General features: G+C 34.7%; 2 protein-coding genes, 1 long non-coding RNA gene and 1 pseudogene across 3 annotated transcripts in view; 2 read left to right on the top strand and 2 right to left on the bottom strand.

Annotated features, from left to right (window-relative positions):
• LOC126726435 (uncharacterized) overlaps positions 1–6,951 on the bottom strand; it is a 69,378-nt gene extending 62,427 nt beyond the window's left edge. The window contains exon 1 of the long non-coding RNA XR_007655869.1: positions 6,905–6,951. This is a non-coding gene — a long non-coding RNA (uncharacterized LOC126726435). The remainder of the gene's footprint in view (positions 1–6,904) is intronic.
• The window catches only part of LOC126726427 (uncharacterized), a 116,855-nt pseudogene extending 99,587 nt beyond the window's left edge, over positions 1–17,268 (top strand).
• Positions 4,973–6,188, top strand: LOC126726430 (protein SAR DEFICIENT 4-like). Its single transcript, XM_050431697.1, has one exon. The coding sequence runs from the start codon at positions 5,028–5,030 to the stop codon at positions 6,069–6,071; it is 1,044 nt and encodes a 347-aa protein (XP_050287654.1). The 5' UTR covers positions 4,973–5,027; the 3' UTR covers positions 6,072–6,188.
• On the bottom strand, positions 7,474–8,768 carry LOC126726429 (F-box/kelch-repeat protein At3g06240-like). The gene has a single exon (XM_050431696.1). It carries the CDS (start codon positions 8,720–8,722, stop codon positions 7,532–7,534), a length of 1,191 nt encoding a protein of 396 aa, XP_050287653.1. The 5' UTR covers positions 8,723–8,768; the 3' UTR covers positions 7,474–7,531.
• Positions 17,269–24,828: the final 7,560 nt, after the last annotated feature.

The raw sequence follows: 24,828 nt of genomic DNA on the forward strand, positions 1-24,828 counted from the left end.
CAATGTCTCAGGTGCTACTGCTGGTTTAATACTATACTTTCAAGTTTCAATGAAGTAAAAGAACTTGATTTTTATTTTAACACTTGGAATGTTATTTGCCTTGCTTAAAGCTTGATTGGGTCAGGAACTTTTTTAATAAGTTTATACATGACTTTGAGATGATTCTCATTCAATATGATATATTTTTAGACTTGGGTTTGCTTAAGATTTCTGTCTGCACAAGTAATAGTACTGAGCTTCTGTCTATCTCATCTCTCGCTAAATTCACCCTTTTAACAGAAAGATTCTTTGCGTTTAATCCTAAGAATTTTTAGATGGTCTCACTCCTGCAGTCATCGACATTCAAGTAGTTTTTTATTTTTTATTTTAATTATAGTTTTTTGTATTATCAGCGTCATTTAAGGAATGAGGTTTCTTATCCAAAAATTAAAAAGAAAGAACAAAGAATGAGGATAAATTGATTCAGCTTTTAATTGGTCTATCCTTTGATTGATTGGAAGAAAATTAATGTATTAAAACTTCTTTTTTCCCTGTTTTTTGCCTTCACAACTCAGTGACAAAACAATGAATGTACATAATGCTGCCTTCTATGTTTTGTTTATCAACTTGTTGATATTGTGATGTAATTATAGGAAAAATACGGAGCTGGTTTTGGTTCTCGGAATATGGATTGATGGTCTACAGTATGTCAAGAAATAGATACTGTGAGCGAATTGGCAGAGAGCATAGAAGCAATCATGGTAATTTTTTTTTTTCTTTTATATTTTAATTTCTGCATCTGCTGCCAATCATTAAACTGTCCGTACTCTTTGTCCTTTCTTCTCAATTGATTCTTGGCCTATTTATATCACTTTTTTTTTAAGACCCCTTTTATATCTGTACTTGACTTGGATCCACATCCCATCAAAGCTCTTGTTCTTTTGGTCATACTTATTATCTGCTTGCCAGAAGAATACCTTTATATTTTTTTATTTTTTATTTTTTTATGACATGAAACCTTACAAAGGTAAGGCCCTTTGGACCCACCTTAGGGGAGTAAGCCACAGATGTACGACCACCCACTAAAATACTTGAATTTTTATTTATTTATTTTTGCAGTAAACAAATATTGTTCCATTTTTTTCAATCTTATAGCTAATGTTTGACGCATAGATACTAATGTGCATCAATGTTTTATTGGTTCAGTGATGTACATTGTTGACTTAAGAAGGGCTATTTATTATCAGAAATGTTATGATCCTGACTGCAGAGGCGCATAAGTGTATTTTCCTTAAAAGTTATCAACTTCAATATCCTCTTAATGCATGATTGATCATTTAACAAAGGGTATTGATGGCTTCAGGTTACCGATCTCCCTTACCACCAATCCCGATTGATGTCATTCCTGATCCTCTGTTTTTCTTTGATTCTGATCAGACAATTAATCATGGTGTGTCAAGAGTTAATAACCTCAACCATCAATTTGTTGATAGTGATGAGGAACACACTTTGCTTTACAATGATGAAAACATTACAGACAACTGCAGTAAAGATTCTTGGTGGGTTGAAGCCATAAGAGTTGCAGATGATATTGAAAATAAGAAAAATACAGTAGAGCTCAGCAACATGGTTAGTATATTTATGATGCTTATACATGTTAGATTTGTTGCCCTTTCCTACTGCCATCTTCCATGTCAAAACAGCTATAGGATACGTATTTTTCTTTTATGGTTTACTGCAGTAGTAGAACCTCTGACCCCACCCATTGCTATCCTTGTAGTATGTTAATGAGTTTTGATTAAACTGACACTTGCTCTTCCCATAAGAATAGGATGGAGAGTGAAGTCATGTGTTCAAAATGAGTGATTGTGTTACTTAGCAATAAACAAAGAAAAAGAAAAAAGAAAAAAGGTCAAACCATTTAAGCATGAGATAAATGAAAATGATGAAGTAAAAAATGTGCTTGGTGTTAGAAGTTTAAGGAAATAACTCCCATTCCCACCCCCTTCCTGTCTTCCCCTTACCAAAAACTAGGAGCTTCATGTTGCATTGTGCATATCCCTATTCAACAGCATCAATGCAGTGTTTTTTGAATTTGTGGTTTGAAGTGCATATTTTTCTCATCCAATAACCAGACCATTGAACAGCAAATGCTCTAGGATGGTAGGACCTTGAAATTGTCAGAAATTCAACTGACACAAAGCATAATGCCTCTTCAAGCTTGCAAGAATTTGAACTATTGAACCCATGCAATCTTCATTTTTTCTCTTGTAACCTTATCAATTTTTCTTTTTGCCAGGAGGAGAGAATTAATGATGAAGATGAGGAATGGTGGATAGCTGTAGAAAGTACTGCATCCCTGGCCGAATTGAAGCATTTCAACTATGCGGGTTACGGCAGTTGGTTGATAAACATTTTGGCCATGTATACCAATGCAGAGGCATTCTCTCTTGAACAAAAGATTTTAGCGACTTCTGGCAACTCAACAAGAACAAGTGCTGCATTACTATTTAAACTGCAAGCCGCGTTGGTATTCTACTATCTGGTGATCTTGCATGGAAGAATCGGTTTGTAGATCATTTCGCTTGGAATCTGATTGTTATGGGGAAAAGCAAAAATATAATCCACATACATTATCAATATTTGGAAATTATATTGGTTCTTGTGAAATGATTGTATATATGTATATTTGGAAGACATTTTTTTAAATAAAAAATTTTACAACTGGCTATGAGAACAAAATGGTATCTTTAAACTTTTGCTTAACTAACATTCTTATACGTTTAGTTCAGACTGCAGCAACTTTAATACATAAGAAGGCAAGCTCAAGGCGAATGGAGTCTTTGATTTGATGCCACAAGTTAGAAGGTTAGTTATGCAGTTGATAATGACGATTCTCCAGCAAAGTTAGATCGCACTCAGCTAATCAAAGGACCATGCTCAAGTCCTGAAATGACTAAGTGGCCCCATTCTTATATTAGGTTCCATATGAAATACATTGTTTATTTATTTATTTTTTCCCTTGGGAAATACATTTCTTTTAGCTTTTACTACAATCTTTCTTCTTCTTCTTCTTGGGTAAGCTTAAGGATATAGGTTTAAACATGATCTTGTTTTTGAATTTTGAGATATAATTTGATAATTAATCAATAGATGCTTTCTTAAAAAAAAAAAAAAAAAAAAATCAATGAAATTAGATTTTACTTCCTGTTTATGACTAGTAAGTTGTAACCCACCTCGAGCATTTACAAAAGATCATCTCCATTCACACCCAACATTAATTGAGGCCTGCAAAACCCCTATTAGTATTTAATACATGACAACCTTCACGCTTGCAACCATGGGAAGGCACCAACAAGGTCTCCATTAGAGAACCCTTAAACTAGAGGAAAAAAAGCAAAAAAAAAAAAAAAGAAAGATAAGTACCTTATGATCCTAAAACTTTGCCAATTTTTCTTTAAGCTTGCTCAACAAATTAACCCCACTGGTTGGTGTTTGGCCTAATGAGTAGATCATTTTCTTCTTGCAAATTCCTAATTAGTGAATTTTTACATGGTCAATTTTCGTACTTGTTGGAATTTCTGATGTGATCCTATTTTTTATTGCACCCTCCAACTACAAACATTTTAAATTGTATAGTTTAAGGGTGGTTGCAAATTAAACTTTAAATTTTCAGAATCTTCAAATAATAAAATATTATACTCTTAGAAATGTTTAATTATTATTATTTTTTTGCTAAGTTTTAGAAATGTTTAATTCAATCCATATTCCCATTTACCATGAGTCCATGACATCATTATTCCATTAACAACTTCATATGTAATGAATTTATTATTTGAATTGAATTGTATTTAAAAATGTGGGTTTAATTTGAAAATTCTAAAAATATAAGTTTACTTTGAAACCAATTCTAAAGTCTTTATTTTTATTTTTTGAGAACAAACCAATTCTAAAATTTGATTCATGTATATATATATATATGTGTGTGTGTGTGTGTGTGTGTGTGTGTATATATATAAAAATATATATATAACTCTCAAGACTAACGAGTCTCGGTCTTTGTCTAAATTTATCCATTTGTTCTGTACTTTTTTTTTCCGACCTCTATACGTGACAATACAGACAACCTAGTCTTCGTCTTCGTCTCCCGGCGAAAATGGGTAAATACCCATAAAAAACAAACTATCTAGTTAATAGGGTCCGTTTACAAACTATATATATTTTTAGCAAATCGAGTTTCAAAGACTCGATTTTGGGACCCTAAATCGAGCGTCTGAGGCTCAATTTTCATGGGTTGTTCCTGTCTGATGTGGCACATTTTCCACGTGGCGTCTACATGAAAATCGAGTTTCAAAGACTCGATTTACATTTAAAACACAAACAAAAAAAACCACAAGGGCAGCAGGAAAACCACAACAACGCGTTCATCAGAGAAGAAAGGAAAAAATAAAAAAAAAACCAGAGAAGAATGTGTTCATTAGAGAAGAAAGGAAAAAGAAAAAAAAAAACCCAGATCGCACCGCGAAGAGAAGAAAGAAAGAAAAAAAAAAAAAACCCAGATCGCATCGCGCGGCGACCTGGGTCGCGCGGCGACCTGGGTCGCCGGCCTGGATCTGTCGCGCGTGGCCAGTGTCGCCATTCCTTCTTCTTCTTCTTCTCTTTCTTTTTTTTTTCTTTCTTTCTGCCTTTTTTTTCCGCTGTTTCTGCATTTTGGGTTGCATTTTGGGTCATTAATATTTTATTTTTGGGTTGGAAATCGAGTCTCTAAGACTCGATTTCCATGTAGACGCCATCTGGACAAACTGCCACATCAGACAGGAACAACCCATGAAAATCGAGGCTTAGAGGGCCGATTTAGGGGCCCAAAATCGAGTCTTTGAAACTCGATTTGCTAAAAATATATATAGTTTGTAAACGGACCCTATTAACTAGATAGTTTGTTTTTTATGGGTATTTACCCATTTTCGCCTCGTCTCCCTCATTAAGTTCCTCCTCTCTCACCCAAACCCAAACCCAAACCCAAATCCAAACCTCCCCAGCTCTCATCAATGGCTTCAATACCCAATCCAGTTGACAATGAAAATCCCAACAAAAACGATACAAATCCCAATAACACGAACACCATTCCCATCTTCATCTCCACTGAGTCTTTGCACGCCATCCTCTCTCACCAAACTCTAATAGATCACTTGCAATCATCTCTCCCTGCAGCCTCGTCCACCCTCCAAACCCCAATTCGCCAAAGCTACTCCGTTTCACAATCCTCCTCTCTCCTTCTCATGCCTTCTTGGTCCTCATCCCCTTCTCTCCCCTATGTAGGTGTGAAGCTCGTCACCTATTTCCCTCAAAACTCCACGCTGAACTTGCCAGGAGTGCATGCGAGTTACGTTCTCTTCTGCTCTGTAACTGGGCAAACTTTTGCTTCCATGGATGGCACTGTGTTGACCCTTTATAGAACCTCGTGTGTCTCTGGCTTAGCCTCGAAGATTTTGGCTAGAAATGACAGTGAAACGCTTGTGATGATTGGTGCTGGTGCTCTGGCACCCCATTTGATCAAAGCACATCTTTCGGCTAGACCCAGTTTGCGAAGGGTGATCATTTGGAACAGAACAATAGAAAAGGCAAGAAAATTGGCTAAGGAAATGAGTGAAAATGCTGGATTTGTTGGGGTGTGTTTTGAAAGTAATGAGTGTTTGGAAGAAATTGTTGGATTGGGAGATATTGTGAGCTGTGCAACGAATTCGGAAACACCAGTTGTTAAGGGCGAGAGGTTGAAGGCAGGGGCTCATTTGGATTTGGTTGGATCCTTCAAGCACTCGATGATGGAGTGTGACGACGAAGCAATAAGGAGAGGAAGAGTGTTTGTGGATAATGAGGCTGCATTGGTTGAAGCTGGAGAATTGGTGGGTGCTTTTGAGAGAAGGGTAATCGAAAAGGGAGATATTGGAGGAAATTTGGTAGAGTTAATTAAAGGAGAAAAGGTTGGCAGAAGAAGTTCAGAAGAGATAACAGTATTTAAGTCTGTTGGCTCTGCAATTGTTGACATTCTTGCAGCACAATTGGTTTATGAAACTTATATTGGAAAGCAGTAACCTGTCAATTTGTTTTCTTTCTCGCACATTTTGATTTTGTTAATTGTTAACATTTCTATGCGTCTTTCTCGCACATTTTGTTTTTTTTAATAATTTTAACATTTCTATTCTGTCTAATTTCTATGCCTATGTTATACCATTTGCACAAGTCTTTGTGATATGAATCCACGCCCTACTTAAGTCATGTAGACTAAACCTCTTAGAAAACTACAGTACAGTTAATACATGATTATGCACCTATTTAGAGAGACATTTGCAAATTTCGGTTGAACTTATGCTTTGGTGATCATTCATTCTGTTCTTATAGGAAAAGACACAGAATTTATGAAGTTCATATTATTCGATCACTTGATTCCTAAGATGGTTCTATCACACTGCTGTAAGTTCAACTCAAACAAGTTGCTCATCAATATTACAATCTGCAAACTCTCTTCATTATTACTTGACTATATTAATAGTGAAAAGAGAGTTTCAAACAAAGAAGTTTTTGATAAATTACCGATTATTCCAAAACCATAAGTTTCAAAATCCAACATTTCTGAACTTGGGATAATGTTTGGCTAATTTTTTTCAAGCGAGACAAATTGGTGAAAGATAAATATTGATGTGATGGGCATGATGATAAAATAAACAGTACACGTGATAGAAATTAGAAAAGCTCATGAGAAAGCAAGCAATGATGCTCCCATAGAAACTAAAATAGCCCGAGTAATAGAGCATGGATGAGTAATAGTAGAGATGCTTGATAAAAAATTTGAATTTCTATGACATTAGTTGCAAATAACAATTACATAAGCTGGTGACTGTCTATGGATATTTTCTTTTTCTGTCACCCTTGACCTTTTCCATTCAAGTCTTGACCAAGAGAGTACAAAAACATTCCAGAATTCAACTGGAATATGCTATTTGTCAATATTAGCACTCATTTTGGTGTTTGTTTCATCATTTGTGGCTTGTGGTGGATCCTAGGGAATAGTAGATCTATATATATATATATATATATATATTTATATATATGTGGCCTAATGAGTGGATTTAACTCATACTCCATAGACAAAAAATATTGAAAAGAAGCACTTGGAGAAGGTAAAAGGTCAAAGGGGAAACAGCTACTGATGAAGCATGTTGTGTCCATGCTGTCTAGGTGTAAATCCACATGCCATACCCCAATCTTTATCCAGGACGATTTGTCTCAACTAGAATGGATTTTCACAATATGAATTACAGACAACAAATAAAGTCATTCACATAATTTAGCTTTCCATCAACATATTCTAGAGGTTGAACATGGAAGAAAGAATTGAAATTTTAAAGATTTTTAAATATAATCCTTACAAGATGTCATCTTTCTATAGAACACTAACAAGGTGTATTACTTATTGAAAGATGCATGAGTCTTTACCTATGTTATACAAATAATTAGGGATCTAGGGCATGACAAATTCGATATAATCGACATTTCAACCCATAATTGAAACTAGACTCTCCTCATAAACCATAATTTGTGAAGCTCTAAACAAGCTTGGAAGCCCTCTAACTCGAAGATTCTTAATTTTTTGAGCACTCAAGTTATACAAGACCACTTCTCCATTGTCCTCCACCATAAGAATCTTGTCACCTAAAAGAAGAATCTGGAGCTCGAAACCGTATATGTTCGTAATTCCTGAAAAGGGTCCAATAACGTATTGTTTGGTCCAAGACTCCTTAATGCCATATTCACGCATCACCCAAATATGAAAGATTTTATCTGTCTGTCGATAATCGAAAACAACCAAAGCAACACAATTGCCTAGGACAGCTAAAGCCTCCCAAACATATGCAGGATCCAAAATATCGCCCAAATTCGGCATGCTTAAAATTCCAAACACCTCATTTCTCATGTCGAAGGATACAATGACGTCGTAATCCTTGGCAATACCAGGGGCAATACCAGACCAATGATAAACTCCATTCAAGTATATTTCACGAAATCGAGCAGGAAAATTGATATTAGAAACGGTGTCACAGTCGACTTGCCTCCAAGAATTAGTACTTAGGGTGTAAACCTCAACTTGAGTATGCATAATCACTTTAGGGTCCCAGTTATATGTGACTGTGTAGCCAGGATCGTTCCAATAGGAGAGAATTGTAATTACCTTGAAGTCATTAGAATTGGAATCATAACCAAATGCAAAACCAACGTCTTCGTAGTCAACATTAGATGGAAAGTGGATAGGAAGTGATGGAAGCACCTTGAATTCTCTGATCGCCGGATTCCATAAGGCGAAGTCATGGGTCTGATTATGTTCAACATAATATTTCAGACAAATTATGCCGTTGATACAAGATCCCACGAATTCCTCGTATTTCTTTGCCTCTTCTAAAAACGACGATTCCAGAATGATTCCTCTAGAATCAAAATCATCATCAGCAGCATCATCATCAAAATTAGGATGCAAGAACAGCACAGGCTTATTGGCCTCACAGTCTACGCCAGACGCGAAAATACTCCAATTCTTTTGAGACAAATGCTGGTGTTTGGCAATAAAACATGGGTTTTGGAAAAGGGTAGACCATGACTTGTTTACGCAACTGAATCGCTTTAAAGATTTCGCTGGAAGCCTTGAAAGGATGTCCTCCACCATATCCTGCGGTAGATCAGATCTCCCCATCTTTATATTGAATTGAATGAATTGGTGGATTTGGTGATAAGTGGAGACTGATGAGAGAGGCTGAATTCTAATTCATTTCAATTGATCTTCAGATGGGCTTTTAAATACTAGCCAATCCGGTGGGTCGGTGATACTGACATACAGAGAGCCTTCGCATTTGTCGGTGCTATATGCTTCGCTCTTAAGTCTTAAATTGAGTTCCTATCCAAAAAAAAAAAGAAATTTTTTTTAATTTCCATTGGAACTAACTATATAAATTTACATTTTGCACACACAAATTGGGTAAGGAGTACATTTTTAATTTTTCACGTTCAGACTTACGATTTAAATTAAGAACTTTCCATATATATATATATATATATATATATACTTTTTACCATTGTCCTTAATACTTTGTAATTACTTATATTTGTAAAGTAACTATTGCATTAAGCATATATAATAGTATATATGTATATATGGATTATTTTACTGTACCCTTATTTTTTTTAATACTGTACCCACTCAAATCTATACCATTAATTGGTGTTATTTTACTTGTGACCGTTGATTTAAGTTTAGTGCGAAACCTGTTACCGGAAGACTAGGTTAGTAAACAAAAGCAAAAAAAAAAAACCGAAAAATAGGTGATTCTCTCTCAACTTCATATCCTCTCTCTCTCTCTCTTTCGTGTGCTCCCTCTTTTTCCTTCTCTTAAAAAAACCTAAGATTGCTTCTTCTCCCATGTCCGTCAACTTCACTTCATCCCATCGGCTTCCTCATTTACTCACCGCTGAGGGTTTTTTAAGGGATCAACTCGTTTTAATTTTGTTTAAGGTAGGAATCAAACGAAACCCTAATTTCTCTGTCATTGTTTTGTGCCCCTTTTTCTTTTTTGATTTTTGAGAAAATTTTGGAATTTCGCTCTTAAATTTCATTTCACTGTAACGTTGGCAAATTTCTGTGCTGGTGAGGTTGCAATTTTGTTCTTTCATATAAGTGGCACAGAAAGTGCTTGTTGAAATGCATTTTAGGGATTCAATTTTTCCAAAACTTGTGGCTTTGTGTTCTGCTCATCAGGGGATGTGGGTTCTTGTTAGTGTGGTGTTGAAATTTTATTTGTATTTGTATTTATTTTATTGGTTAGCAGAGGAAAAAGGCAACGACTATGTATTTAAGGGGGAAGGGTTTTTATACAGAAATAATTTTTTTTTTCTTTTATGTCCTAGGGAGGACACGGGTATAGAGTTGCTATTTCTTTGTTCCTATTTCATTTCTTTTCTATGTGGTGTACAACTAAGTTGTAATTCTGTAGCTATTGCAGCATCTCGGAATCAAATTTTGAATTTTGTTTTGAGTGTTTTCTAGTTTTATAGTTTTAGAGTTTGATAGCTGTTGTGTTGCATTTTGGCTAGTACAGAATTGGGTTTTTTGTACTTTTGCTTGCTATTTGCATCTCAGGTTGTTTCTGGTATCTGTGCTAATAAAATTTTCTGATTTATCCAAAAAAAAAAAAAAAAAAAAAAAATTAAAGAGATTGTAGATCAAAATAACGAAATTTTTAGAAACATCCTGTTATTTTATATTGACATGTTGAATCAGTCAATAGCATTTTTGGACGGCCAACTTGAATGAAACGGACTGCTTCTTTTTATGCTAGTGCTTACTCAATGGCAAGGTTTTTTTTTTTATAATATTTTTTTATGACTGTCTCACTAGGTAAATTTAGTTGCTCATGTCATAGACCTGCTCATGTCCAATTTCAAGGCACACATTACCTCTCTCCCTTTTCTTTTTTTTTTTTTTTTTTTATAAAAAAAATTTTCTTGATAAAAGAAAAAACCTCACTGCCATATAGCACTTTGAAGTGATGTGATTATCAACTTGAGACCAGGCTTAAGTCGATTCACCGGGACTTTTGCAGCAACTTGTTCCTAGTCACTCCAATGCATTGCCCATATGCCTGCTTGAGTCTTGATATTCTGTTATTTGGGTAAATATTAGTGCAAACCAGTTATTGCATACATATTAGTATGTTGTGATTAGCCTTATATACTGACTTGAAGTGGTTGATATGTATTGGTAATTAGATGTATATAAGTTGGGAATGAAAGTCGGTTGTAGTTACCAGAAGCACTCAAATTTTATGTCCAGTCCTCGCACCTTTTGGAATTTTCACGACTGTGTTGTCTTAATGCGTGCTGCTGTTCAAACTTCACAATTTTGTCTAAAATTCAATATCCTTATGGTCCGTTCGGATTGAGGGAGAGGAAGTGGGAGTGGAGGGAAGCAGAGTAGAGTTGGCCAGAAATTAGCATATTTTCGGCCAACTTTACTCTACTCCCCTCCACTCCCTCTCTGTCCAAATGAGCCCTCAAGGATTTCAGTTTCTGCGATTTTATGACAATTATTTCCTTGGGTGATTTGTTCTCATGATTGTGAGAAATTTGTTGGTACTTCTGTTTCAGAATCTGCTTTTAGAGAAAGAAAAAGAAGAAAGAACAAATTGAAGCATGGGAGTTCAACCCAAGAGGTCTCTACATCTCCTGGCGTTCCATCTTCAGGATCAGCTGGACAAAGACCAAAAAAAGCAAAAGATGTGCAACTCTCCATTGAGAAAGTATATACTATATGCATTGCTTTCATTTCATGCTTTAATGGTGAATGCTGAAAGTTCTGTCCTTTTGTACTGGTTTGTTGAAAACTAATGCTCTGATGTTTGTTCTACTGCTCGGATAACTAAATTATATATATATATATATATATATATATATTATTGCTTCAGTTTGATACAGCAACAGTTAAAGCCAACAAAAAGAATCCTGGGAAGCAGTTCTCTCCTATTGTATTTTATGGGTCTCCAAATGGTGTGCCCCCAAAGAGACCATCCAGTTTGTTGCAATTATTACATCAAATACGTGTTGATCTGAGTGAACAAAATAAATTGAGCTTGAGGTATTTGTGCTATCCTATTCTTCCCTTCAATTGGTGCCTTTCTTATACTATAATATTAGTTTCATACCCTATGACTTGACCCTGGTCCTTTGTTTTTAAGGAAGGAAATATGGGCTACATTTCCTAGGCAGGATGAAGCAATGAAGTTTGCCAAAGGGCACATGCATGTTCGGGTTTTTAGTTATCAAGATCACTTTTCTGGACAACGAAGGTTCCTTGTCTCAACATATAAGGAGTTCTGGCAAAGGTTGTCTTTACTATGTTCGTTTCCCCCCATAATTATTTGCACCTAGTAACTATTTGAGGTTCTTTCCTTCTCATAGTGTTTCTACTGCTGTTTTGCTCAACTTCAGGTACAAAAATATGGATTCCAAATTCCGTCATCATTATGAAGTGATTCAGGAGGTAACAACCCTATGAGAAATAGTGTGAGACTAATGAAAAAAAAAAGTGTGAGAATTTGTGAGTAAATTTTCTGTCATGTCCAAAAGTTGTAACTATTGTTCTTCCAGGGTTTACCATGCCACCTTTACTTTGATTTAGAGTTCAGTAAGAGAGTGAATGCAGAAAACATTGGAGATGAAATGGTTGATCTCCTGATATCGGTCATTTTTGAATCCTTACTTGATAAATACTCCATTCAAGGAAACCTGGAGTGGATAGTAGAGCTCGATTCCTCCACTGAAGGTATGTTTGTCTGGCTCATGCTAAAATCCCTAATTGTCTTTGTGTGATGTCCTACATTGATGTAGATTATGAAATTTAGTTAGCAACATTATAATGTACGATTTAATCTGATTAATTTTGATTGATAAAATTTCTGAACTGCTCACAAACTAGTTATCCTTCCTTCTTCGTCATTTCTTTGCATGACGAGTTGTAGCCAGCAAATTTAAATCAAGCTCTCATTCTGAATTGAGATATAAATTTGGGATGAGTTCTGAATTATTTGCTTTCATTTTAATTGGGATATGATGAGAACAATATTTTTGGTCTAATTGGAGTCATTTAATTAATAAAGATATTGTAGAACATAAATTTTTGACAAAATTTTGCATTGTTGTTTTATTATTGTCCTTGACAATGCTAGTGTATGCCGTATGTTTTGCAAGAATAGTTTGTGAGTGCTAATATTGTTTTCCTTCTTTTGAACAACAGTCACAGTTGTTTTTAAAACTTTTTTTTAATGATTTGTTTATGTGAGGAAATTTTTCTGTTGAACATCAATGCTCTTTATAAGCTGGATGCATTTCTATCTTGAAAGTCGTAGAGCATGTTTCCTTCTTTATTGAACCAGTATCAACCATGGAAGAGACTTGAAATTGACATTAAACTTCTGAATAAGTTGCAGGTATAGATCCTAGTGGTTACCCGGCCATGATGTAAAAACAACGTTTCTTTTCCTTTACATTTAGGGTGTTAAAAACAACATTTTCTTTTCCCCTACATCTAGGGTTTTAAAACTTGGTTGTATTCAGCCTGTGATTTCTTCCTCTTCTGTTATAATTATTAATCTGTTTACTGCAGCAAGTTTTAAGTTGTTGAAGAACCAAACAAACACGTCCATATGTTTTTGGAGTTAGCATATATTAAGCAAAAACTGAATGGCTTGGGCCACCAGGTGTCTAGTCCATTCTTTGTGTGTTTGTGTGTGTAGCAAAAACTGAATGGCTTGGGCAATTCTCCAAGGAAAAGTTATATTTGTATGGTCAATGTGTCTCATATGGGTCTTTGATTATTTGTAAGATGTAAAGCATTCTGTATTGCATTTAATTTATCGTGAACTTTGTAGATGATAGTTAAGATTCTTGTGTGCAGAAAAGTTCTCTCGCCATTTAATTATTTGCATACCAAAGACTGCTTTCAAGGACAACTCGCATGCAGGTGCATTTGTTGCCGAGGTACGCCTCCATGAGAAGCATATCAATGTTTTATCTAACAGTGATTGAGATGCATTGCTTTTGTTGCTAATTAAAGATGAAGTTAAAGTATATATTCTTGTTAAAATTATAAATTTTTATTGCAGCTTCCAAATTTAACTATTAATTCCAATTAACATAGGAAATGTAAAGTTAATATATAATTTAGTTATGATGTCTTTATCATGAAGTCTCTTTTTTGACTTTTTATTTTGTATCATGAGTTATATAACACTCCAGCTCCACCCACATATGGGAGAGTGGGTGGATAGTTATATATCCCTGTGATACAAAATACCACCACCTCTTTTTTGTTAGCCTGCTAGAATTGATTCTGCTTGAGTTACTAGAATCTTTTGTTCTCTTTTTGTAGAAATATCATTTCTTGTCACTATATGATGACATATTATCAGATATGCTCTCGGATTCTAAGTGCAAGGAAGAGTGATGAAAGATTTGAGAAGTTTTTTGTGAGGAAAGATTCAACGTCCACCAAACCATCAAGCCAACTTTTTGTGGACACCGCTGTCTATCTAGAAATCGTTGCTTTTGTTTAGCTTTATCATCAAAGGCTGGGAAGAATTCTGTGCTTTTACCTATGGGTCGATTCAAATGTAAGGACATGGTATGATATCTTCTTACTGAAGAACAATTTTTGAATGTATAATCTCAAAGTAAGCAGCATTATTCTCTCATTGCATTATTTATTGTTATTATTGTTTTTATATATATATATATATATATATATATAAAGCAATGCAGGAGCTATTCAGATGCTTCCTCTCATTAACAATGGTGCTCTTTACATTAGCTTTCCTCTAAGAAAAAAGTTTGGTTACTGTTCATGTGAGTGGCATCTAGTTTTAGATTTTCAGCCTCATCTCTGGCACCATGCTATTATGCACTCCTATGGTACTCAAAAAGGAAAACAAAGGTTTCTCTTTGATGGCTTGGCTTCATTAATTTTATGTAGGTTCAGGTTTGTTTGTGACTGGTAAGCAAGATAAGTTTAGTACTTATATCACTCATACTGGTATTTGTCAAAAATTTATCTGTGCTTATTCCTTTAAATTTTAAAATATCATGTGCTGTTGCTAAGTTTCATTGCTATGAAGATTTGGATGAACACTTGATGTATAGGATCATGCATCACCAAGTGAATCCTTCCAATAATATCCATCATTATAATAAACATGTATTGGTGAAACCTGTCTTTTGAGTGGTTTTTTGGTATGCCTTATTCATTGACTGTTAGTGTGTGGTAATTAAACTTTTATGTCATGAAAGAACAGCGTGAGGAAGAGATGTTCATGGCATCCTTGATTTGCAATATGGATGCTGATTGCAAGAAGCTTCTAGTCTGCAAAATGGAGTTAGATTGTGTCAAAACCCTGCTCTTTGAAACTGAGGTATTTTTGGACTCTGCATCTTTCATTGTCAAAATACATTATAGAATATTAGATATGTCTCATGATGCCTTAAGGGTTTTTATTTTTATTTTTTATAATTAATTATTTTTAATTCATGGGTTTTAAATGTCTGAATCTACTGTGAAGATGAAGCATAAACCATCTTTGGTTTGTGAAGTAGGTAGTGGCCTGAACATTTTGTATTGAAAATTGATCTATTTTACAACTGGAATTCCTTCTTTCCGCAGGAGAATCATAATATTGGAAATTATTACAGTGCCCCTCAAGAATTTGCATTTAGTGCTTGCACAAGTGATCTTACAACAACATACTTCCTGGGGAAGTCACCATTTCCAGCTTTAGACAAATTTGTAGAATTCATTGCTTCCATTGGCAATGTCTCAGGTGCTACTGCTGGTTTAATACTATACTTTCAAGTTTCAATGAAGTAAAAGAACTTGATTTTTATTTTAATACTTGGAATGTTATTTGCCTTGCTTAAAGCTTGATTGGTCATGAACTTTTTTAATAAGTTTATACATGGCTTTGAGATGATTCTCATTCAATATGATATATTTTTAGACTTGGGTTTGCTTAAGATTTCTGTCTGCACAAGTAATAGTACTGAGCTTCTGTCTATCTCATCTCTCGCTAAATTCACCCTTTTAACCGAAAGATTTTTTGCGTTTAATCCTAAGAATTTTTAGATGGTCTCACTCCTGCAGTCACCGACATTCAAGTAGTTTTTTATTTTTTTACTTTAATTATAGTTTTTTGTATCATCAGCTTCATTTAAGGAATGAGGTTTCTTATCCAAAAATTAAAAAGAAAAAACAAAGAATGAGGATAAATTAATTCAGCTTTTAAAAGGTCTATCCTTTGATTGATTGGAAGAAAATTAATGTATTAAAACTTCTTTTTTCCCTGTTTTTTGCCTTCACAACTCGGTGAAAAAACAATGTATGTACATAATGCTGCCTTCTATGTTTTGTTTATCAACTTGTTGATATTGTGATGTAATTATAGGAAAAATACGGAGCTGGTTTTGGTTCTCGGAATGTGGACTGATGGTCTACAGTATGTCAAGAAATAGATACTGTGAGCGAATTGGCAGACAGCATAAAAGCAATCATGGTAATTTTCTTTTTTCTTTTTTATATTTTAATTTCTGCATCTGCTGCCAATCATTAAACTGTCCTTACTCTTTGTCCTTTCTTCTCAATTGATTCTTGGCCTATTTTTATCACTTTTTTTTGAAGACCCCTTTTATATCCGTACTTGACTTGGATCCACATCCCATCAAAGCTCTTGTTCTTTTGGTCATACTTATTATCTGCTTGCCAGAAGAATACCTTTATATTTATTTATTTTTTATTTTTTTATGACATGGAACCTCACAAAGGCAAGGCCCTTTGGACCCACCCCAGGGGAGTAAGCCATAGATGTACGACCACCCACTAAAATACTTGAATTTTTATTTATTTATTTTTGCAGTAAACAAATATTGTTCCATTTTTTTCAATCTTATAGCTAATGTTTGAGGCATAGATGCTAATGTGCATCAATGTTTTATTGGTTCAGTGATGTACATTGTTGACTTAAGAAGGGCTATTTATTATCAGAAATGTTATGATCCTGACTGCAGAGGTGCATATGAGTATTTTCGTTAAAAGTTATCAACTTCAATATCCTCTTAATGCATGATTGATCATTTAACAAAGGGTATTGATGGCTTCAGGTTACCGATCTCCCTTACCACCAATTCCGATTGATGTCATTCCTGATCCTCTGGTTTTCTTTGATTCTGATCAGACAATTAATCATGGTGTGTCGAGTTAATAACCTCAACCATCAATTTGTTGATAGTGATGAGGAACACGCTTTGCTTTACAATGATGAAAACATTACAGACAACTGCAGTAAAGATTCTTGGTGGGTTGAAGCCATAAGAGTTACAGATGATATTGAAAATAAGAAAAATACAGTAGAGCTTAGCAACATGGTTAGTATATTTATGATGCTTATACATGTTAGATTTGTTGCCCTTTCCTACTGCCATCTTCCAAGTCAAAACAGCTATAGGATATGTGCTTTTCTTTTATGGTTTACTGGGGTAGTAGAACCTCTGATCCCACCGATTGCTATCCTTGTAGTATTTTAATGAGTTTTGATTAAACTGACACTTGCTCTCCCCATAAGAATAGGATGGAGAGTGAAGTCATGTGTTCAAAATGAGTGATTGTGTTACTTAGCAATAAACAAAGAAAAAGAAAAAAGACAAAAGGTCAAACCATTTAAGCATGAGATAAATGAAGATGATGAAGTAAAAAATGTGCTTGATAAAAAATTAGAAAAGCTCATGAGAAAGCAAGGAATGATGCTCCCATAGAAACTAAATAGCCAAAGTAATAGAGCGATTATGGATGAGTAATAGTAGAGATGCTTGATAAAAAATTTGAATTTCTATAACATTAGTTGCAAATAACAATTACATAAACTGGTGACTGTCTATGGATTTTTCTTTTTCTGTCACCCTTGATTTTTTCCATTCAAATCTTGACCAAGAGAGTACAAAAACCATCCAGAATTAAACTGGAATATGCTATTTGTCAAATATTAGCACTCATTTTGGTGTTTGTTTCATCATTTGTGGCTTGTGGTGGATCCTAGGGAATAGTAGATCATTAAGCTGTCTCTCAGCACTGTACTCTGAGGGGGCCTGCAAAGATAAGTTGGTTAAGGCAAAGGCTTATTGGCAATAGAAGATTACTTTCTAACAAGGATATGTTTGCACATCAAAGATAGTTCCACAAAAAAAGAAACAGGAAAAAGAAAGAAAGATATATATATATATATATATATATATATATATTCGCAACTAAACAAAAAAGATATGACCATGTATAGACAGAGGCAACAGTGCAAGAATTGTTTTTAGACATGAGAAAGCAATCCTAAGGGTGTGAATTTTGACTGGTTATTGTTGCAGTCCACCTAAACTAGTTAACACACAAAATACAAGAAAGAATACCTTTAACTTACTAATAGCTAAATACAACTAGCGCACTATTAAGTGATTGAACATTTTACGTCCTCTTCCAAAAAAAAGGAAAAGATACCAATTATTTCAAGGACCGTTGACTACTTTAGAACACTATAATGCATCTTGATTGAATACTTCTGAAATATCTTTGGGATCAATTAAACAAGGTAGTGCACTATATTCTGCCTGATTTATATAAGTAAATTTCTAGAACTCAAACTGTGATTCAGTGAACCAGACATCAAAAAGCCCTCAAAGAGAAGGATAAGGTAGTAATTGGAGGTGAAAAGGCATAGCATGAATAAAAAATGCATATATGCAGATATGTACATTCATAAATACACACACATATTCATACATATATATATATATATATATATATATATATATAAGAATTAACTTCTAGCCGAAGAATAACTGCCATACCCGTGTATTAAATGCAAACCGCAATGTTTGTACTTGTGTTCCTGAACAAACCTTTACGTCAAACCCGAGGGAATTTACACCAGTAAGTGCTGCCTCCTGTAATGATTGCAATGAGGAGTAATTATCTACAGCAGCGTCTGAAAAACCTCAACACATAAGATCGCAGCATACATGAAATATCAAATATGCATAAAAGGCGGCTGCAGAACGGATTTTTCACACATGGTACTAATGTTTCTCTCACTCATATGATCATGAACACATTCAATAATGTGAACGCCTTTCCCTTTCATACCTAATCAACATTTTGGATACCATTCACGTACGTACTTGCACAGAGTATTAACCACCTAGAACTCAGAGCTAGGCACGCACATGTACTTGCACAGATCATTTGACCACATATAAATGTCCCAGGAACTCAAATTACAATTTTTTTATAAGTTACCTCCACTTGAATACCCTTACATCTTCAACAAAGAGATTTGAGGGCCTGTATGGTCTTTCCTCCACCAGCTTTTAGACGAGATATAATTTTGGCTGCTGAGTGTGCAATAGCATCAGGTTGAGCTTTCACGAAGTCTTCTACCTCAACAACAGTCTGTGGAGGAGTAACAAAAGAATAATTTTATTGAAAGTAAAATTTGAATTTTTAACAAGCACAGAGAGGTGCATGAAACATATGAATTGTCATGTCATGATGCATTCATGTTACAGAAATTACTATTTCACAGTTGAAAAATAAAACCGGTCCATCCCTATTTAGGTCCTTTACATGTGCTTAAATAATTTTATTTTAATCTCCATATGCTCACTTGTTAGTATTTTTATAAGTAAACCGTGAAGACATTGATAATTTAAGCCAACTGGTTCACATGAAAAGATGTCTCCCAATCAATAAACTATTTTTCTTTTTCTTTTTTAGTTTTTAGGGTATGAGCGGCCACAAACCAAAATATTCAGTATTTAAGGCAGTGCAGAGGAGAATATTGTTATTCAATTAAGGTAGACAGTTGAAATTCTTTTAATTAAAATGGTCTTAGCAATAGTAGTGGTAATAGTGACAATACAGACTATACAGTGCATGAATCTAGGACTTCTCCTGATCAGATTGCGTGAAGCATGGAAGGAACTTGCTTAAAAAAATTGCCTCTGTGATTACTTAAACAAGCTTATTATGATAATTCTACCCGCAATTGTATTTGTTCCTCAGTCCCTCTGTAATTACTTAAACAAGCTTAATATGATAATTCTACCACCAATTATATTTGTTGCTAAGCATTTAAATAAGTAACCAAGATCAAACAAATTGTGTTTTCCAATGCATGTCAAGGATGACACCCTTGACATGTTTCAATCTATAAAGAAATTTACCAGCAACCACACAATGTTAAAACACACCTAAAAACCCATTAAACATACCGGATGTCCATGTGAGGAGAACAGCTGAATTCTAATCATCTCCAACCTGTAAAATGAATTCTCATTTATAAGGATTTCATCCTTCTCAGGTTCAATTTTGAAGGTAGAGACCTGTTCTAGACTGCCACAGTCACCAGATCGACAATCCAACTCATAGCCCAAACTCTTGATGAATTCAAACTCAAGAGAAAAGTTAAAGGAGGATTGATTTGGTAGGTAGTTAAGGGAGTGTTTTTTGAGTGAATGATATACATATATATATATATATATATATATATATATATATTATGCTTTAGTAAGGTAGAGACCTGCTCTAGACTGTCACAGTTATTGTAAGGCCCACTTGAAATTCATGATGGACAAGGAACTAAACAAGAACGAGGGGAATCCATCAAAGTCCTTCATTTGTCGTTTATCAGGTTGGGTTGCGAGTTGCAGTGAACCCAAACCAATATCACACTTACAAAGAAGATAAGGAGGGGTGTCACTTAAAGATGAAGAATCATTTCTGGTACACAAATTGGCCCATGTCTCGGCCTAATACCTGATTAGACTAGGCAAACCCAATGCTATATTAATCCTTGGGCCCAAAAGAAACCAGCAACCAAAGCTTGCGCAAGTTAGCATGCTTAATTGACGGGTCCTTAAGTGTACTGAGTTGCTTAAGAATAACTCGACTTAGGTTAAGATAAAACTTGTTTATATTTGTTTGTTTAGCAAGCAACTCAATATCAAGTCCAGGTTTAGACTCAATTCAACTATTAAACAAGTCAAACCTAAACATAATATTATATTTATAAAAAAATTTGTGGCCATGTAGGCTCGATTTAACTAATATTGTTATATTTTAATATGTATATTTATCTAAAAATATAGTTATATTTTAATTGAATTATTCTGGCCTCACATTGGGTAATATCATGTTAGGTCAAAATTGTAGATAAATTTAGTACAAGATAACATATCCAAGAAAGCAAATTGATAAGGATGAAATAATTTGGTTGATTGTGATGAGGTTTTGGGGTTTTTTTTTTTTTTTTTTTTTGGAAGGCTGATGAGGTTTTGGGGTTGGGTACCGAGATATGCATTATCAGTTTAACCTAAGCTTGATCGAAGGAGCCTTCCCACAAATTATGGCGCAAAAATTGAAACTACATGCTTGTGCACGAACTTATTTTTTATTTATACATTTATTTAAGTATTCAACAAAGAATGATAATAGAACTCATCAAAAAGAAAAAAAATGAAAAAATAAAGGATGATAATAGAATAAGGGACCACAACTACGTTACATACAATGCAACAAAAGGAAAAAAGGGAAGTATCTATCGAATACAAATGGCTGGCATGATCAAAGATAATTTTAGGTCCTTTTAAAAAAATATTGAGAAAGCACTTGAAAATAATTTTTTTAAGAGATAAAAAAAAAAAAAAAAATACTAACTCTTGATTGGATCTTATAAAAATAAATTCTTGTGAGGTATGAGAAAGGAGGGGGGGGGGGGGGGGGGGGACAGAGGCTGAGGTTCAATCCTCCATAAATGAGCTTCATATACATACATTTAGCTTTAGTAAGGACAAAAGATGTTATACTAACTAAAATTGTGATTTGAAGTTATGGGTTACCAACATTTCGTAAATTCTTTCAAGACGGTGGCACCACTTAAGTTTGTGTGTGTGTGTGTTTTTTTTTTTTTTTTTTTTTTTTTTTTTGATAATCCTAAGTTTAGGTCATTATTAAATAAATAAAGAAACTTTTTATTTTTGTTTTAGGAGGAGGCATAAATGTAAGAGCATCCATAGCAGTAGAGTTATTTTTTTAGTTATTTGGCACCACAAAAAGCTATTTTATCTATTTTACCTACTCATTTTACAAGACATGCAGTAGCAATAGATTTATTTTAGCTTTCAACACAATAAAATAATATAAACATTATAATAAAATATTATATCTATTACATTATTTTATTAATTTCTTTCTTTCTCTTTCTCAAAAAAAAAATCTTTCTTTTTCTCCATCTCTATGTGTGTTGTGCTCCACTCTCCGCTCTCACTTCTCACTTCTCACCTCTCCACTCTCCACCCTCACTTCTCTCTATCTCGTCACCGCTCTCTCCTTCCCACCCATCGCCATCTCAAAACCTTCCTCGCTGGTGCCGGAGACAAAATCATCGAAGCTCTCGAGGATCCTGTGGATTGTGGGTTGTGCCGACGTGGGTTTGTGGATTGTGTTGTGGCTAGAGATGAACTCATTGAAGCTCGTGGGTTGTGCCATGGGTTTGTGATCTTTCTCTCTACTCTAATTGATCTGCCATGAGTTTGTGATTTGTGATGTGGGATTGTGTTTTGTATTGGTTGTGGATGCACGGGTTTGTGATGGGTCGCTTATTGCAGGCGGTGGTAGTGGTGGTGGGCGTTTTGTCATTAGCGGTGGTGGTGGGTCGTTAGGATGGGTTTAATGCATTAATTCCTGGATAAGATAGATCGGACTAGTGCTTTGTAACTTTTTTTTTGAAAGTGTAATTCATTAATAAATTAAAGATATCTATTAAAGAACTTGTGCCAATTTCATGAATCATTTCAATAGGAGCTAATCTACCATGGGAATCATAGAACATGAACTCCATTTAAATTTCACTAGCATGAACTATGACTTTTTAACATTACCTGTAACAGTACGTTCCTCCATTACATCTTTCATTGTAATGATTTCAATGACCTCCTCATCCGAATTACCTAGATGAGACTCTACATTTTCATGTAAAACATTTCCATCTCCTTATTCCCTTCGTTTATACTGTGATGCCAAATTTTCATCTTGCTTGATGACATTTACCGTTCTAGCACTAAAGTAATCTGTGTCAATTGAAAAAAGAGAGGATGAATCTATGGAGGTACTTAGATACCCTTTCTCGTCAATTGGACATACTCCTGTAAAATGTAGCTTCACAACCTTCAGATAGTAGGTAATTCTGTTTTTCCATGAATTTGACTATGGCACTAATTTAAAAAAGAAAAAAAAAAAAAACACAACTAATGTAAATATGACACTAGTTTTATCTCTATGATCTACTGGCATTGAACATGTATGGGTGTTTATATTAAGCATGCTAGGGTTGTTGATTGAATTATTTTCTGGGGTTTTAGCATCCTTATTGCTCTTAATGATAGCCATGTGGCCGTGACCCTTCTGGAATAAGTTTAGTACATCATGTAGTGGCCAATTGTCATATTCCTTATTATAGAAGATAATACAATGTTATCCCATTGTCAGGCAAAGAAACATAGCACAAACATTGAACAAAAATTTGTAATGTTTTAAAAAATTACAAATAATTTTAATAATAAATAGCATGTTATGCTGTTAGCTTCAACGTCAGCATAAAATACTGAGAAATGTGAAAGAAATTCTTATACCTAGGAATACTCCTGATTGTCATATATTTGATTGGCATTTCATCTTTAGGGCGGCAAAAGATCAAAGTCTTAACCTATATCCCAAAAAATAAAAGAAAAGGTATTTGTAAATATACAACACCAAAGAAATTGCAGTACTAAATGGCTGTCCTAGATTTAAGCATCATCTTAGCATTGTTTTTTTTTCTCCATTATACTTGAAACACAACCCGCGAATCATTGTTCAACACCAGTTGTTCAACATAGCCTGTGAATCCTTGTTTAAACACAGCCCGTGAAATTACAATAGTGCGTTATGGTCCTTGTAAGAAAGTAACTCAGACCTATCAGTTGATAGTAAACTCTAGTTCCTAAGTTCCTTACCAAAATGAGGCCTACAATATTTGTAGGATATCCAGAGCATATAGGTATACGTTTGTGACCTTTGCTAATCATTAAGCCCATTGATGCCAAATGATGAAGATGAATTGCGATTGTAAGCAACAAGAGGTCTAAAGCAAATGCAATAATCAGTTAGAGATGAACAGAGGGGCATATATGTTGAGTTTGCAATTTATATCCAAGGAAAAAGTCTCAAATATGGGTGTCATGGCATCTTTAGCAGTCTATTATGTTAAATCCAGAGCACTTGTAATAATAGAAGTTTCATGATGTGACAACTCTCCACCTCTCCCTGCCTAATAATGGATAATAGCATATCTACAATTAAGTGCCTCAAGAATTTACACTCTTTAAGTATCATTGTTATCCCTTACTTTACTTGCTACCAGTCCCTTCATCTCTGTTTGACGTCCGATTCTCTTCAGCGCAACCAAAGCCTTATCGAACGACCATGGCTCGCCCTCAAGGACTCTGTCAACATCAGACTGCGCAGAGAAAATAAACAGTACACGATGATCACCCATATCGCAAGCTTTTAATCCCTTCTTAGTGTGCCATAGTGTTTTGAAAGTGCATGCGATAGCTTCAATATTCAGAACTCTACCCGTAAAAAACCTTGCGGCTAGAAGAAACTTCCCTTCAAGATCATTATCATCAACCTGGAACTTGCTGCCTTCAGACTCTGTAAGCGAGAAAGACTCCCAAAGAGAAGACAGATTCTCCATGCCAAGCCAACTAGAGATAAACTGTAGCGCGCCGCCGGTCAGGAAACCCAAAACACAACAAAAGCCTCACTCCGGGAGTAGGCACGTATTCTACCAACCTAAGGTTGCATACATGATATTCTAATATTAGGTTAGAGGATCACCGGATTGGATATTGTTAATGTGGTCCTCCAAGTGCATGTAATTATAAATATAATAATAATAATTTTTGAGATTCTACCTTCCTTTCATGTTATTGTGCTATTCAATGGAACATTTTGCTACGTATTTTTGCAATGAGTGACAATAACGGTAAAAGAATTTGGGTGATTTTGGTTCTTCTTCTAGAGACACTAATCTTATGCAACTTTTTTTTTTCGTTGTAGTGCATTATAATATTTAGAAATAGCTCTAAGCCTCTAAGTAATGTCTGTTATAGAGCATTACGGGT

The sequence above is a fragment of the Quercus robur genome, chromosome 5 (assembly GCF_932294415.1).
Source record: "Quercus robur chromosome 5, dhQueRobu3.1, whole genome shotgun sequence".
Classification (NCBI taxonomy): domain Eukaryota; kingdom Viridiplantae; phylum Streptophyta; class Magnoliopsida; order Fagales; family Fagaceae; genus Quercus; species Quercus robur.

Excerpts from the sequence above, each read along its gene's own strand:
- LOC126726430 (XM_050431697.1), top strand. The coding sequence starts at position 5,028 with ATGGCTTCAATACCCAATCCAGTTGACAATGAAAATCCCAACAAAAAC.
- LOC126726429 (XM_050431696.1), bottom strand. The coding sequence starts at position 8,722 with ATGGGGAGATCTGATCTACCGCAGGATATGGTGGAGGACATCCTTTCA.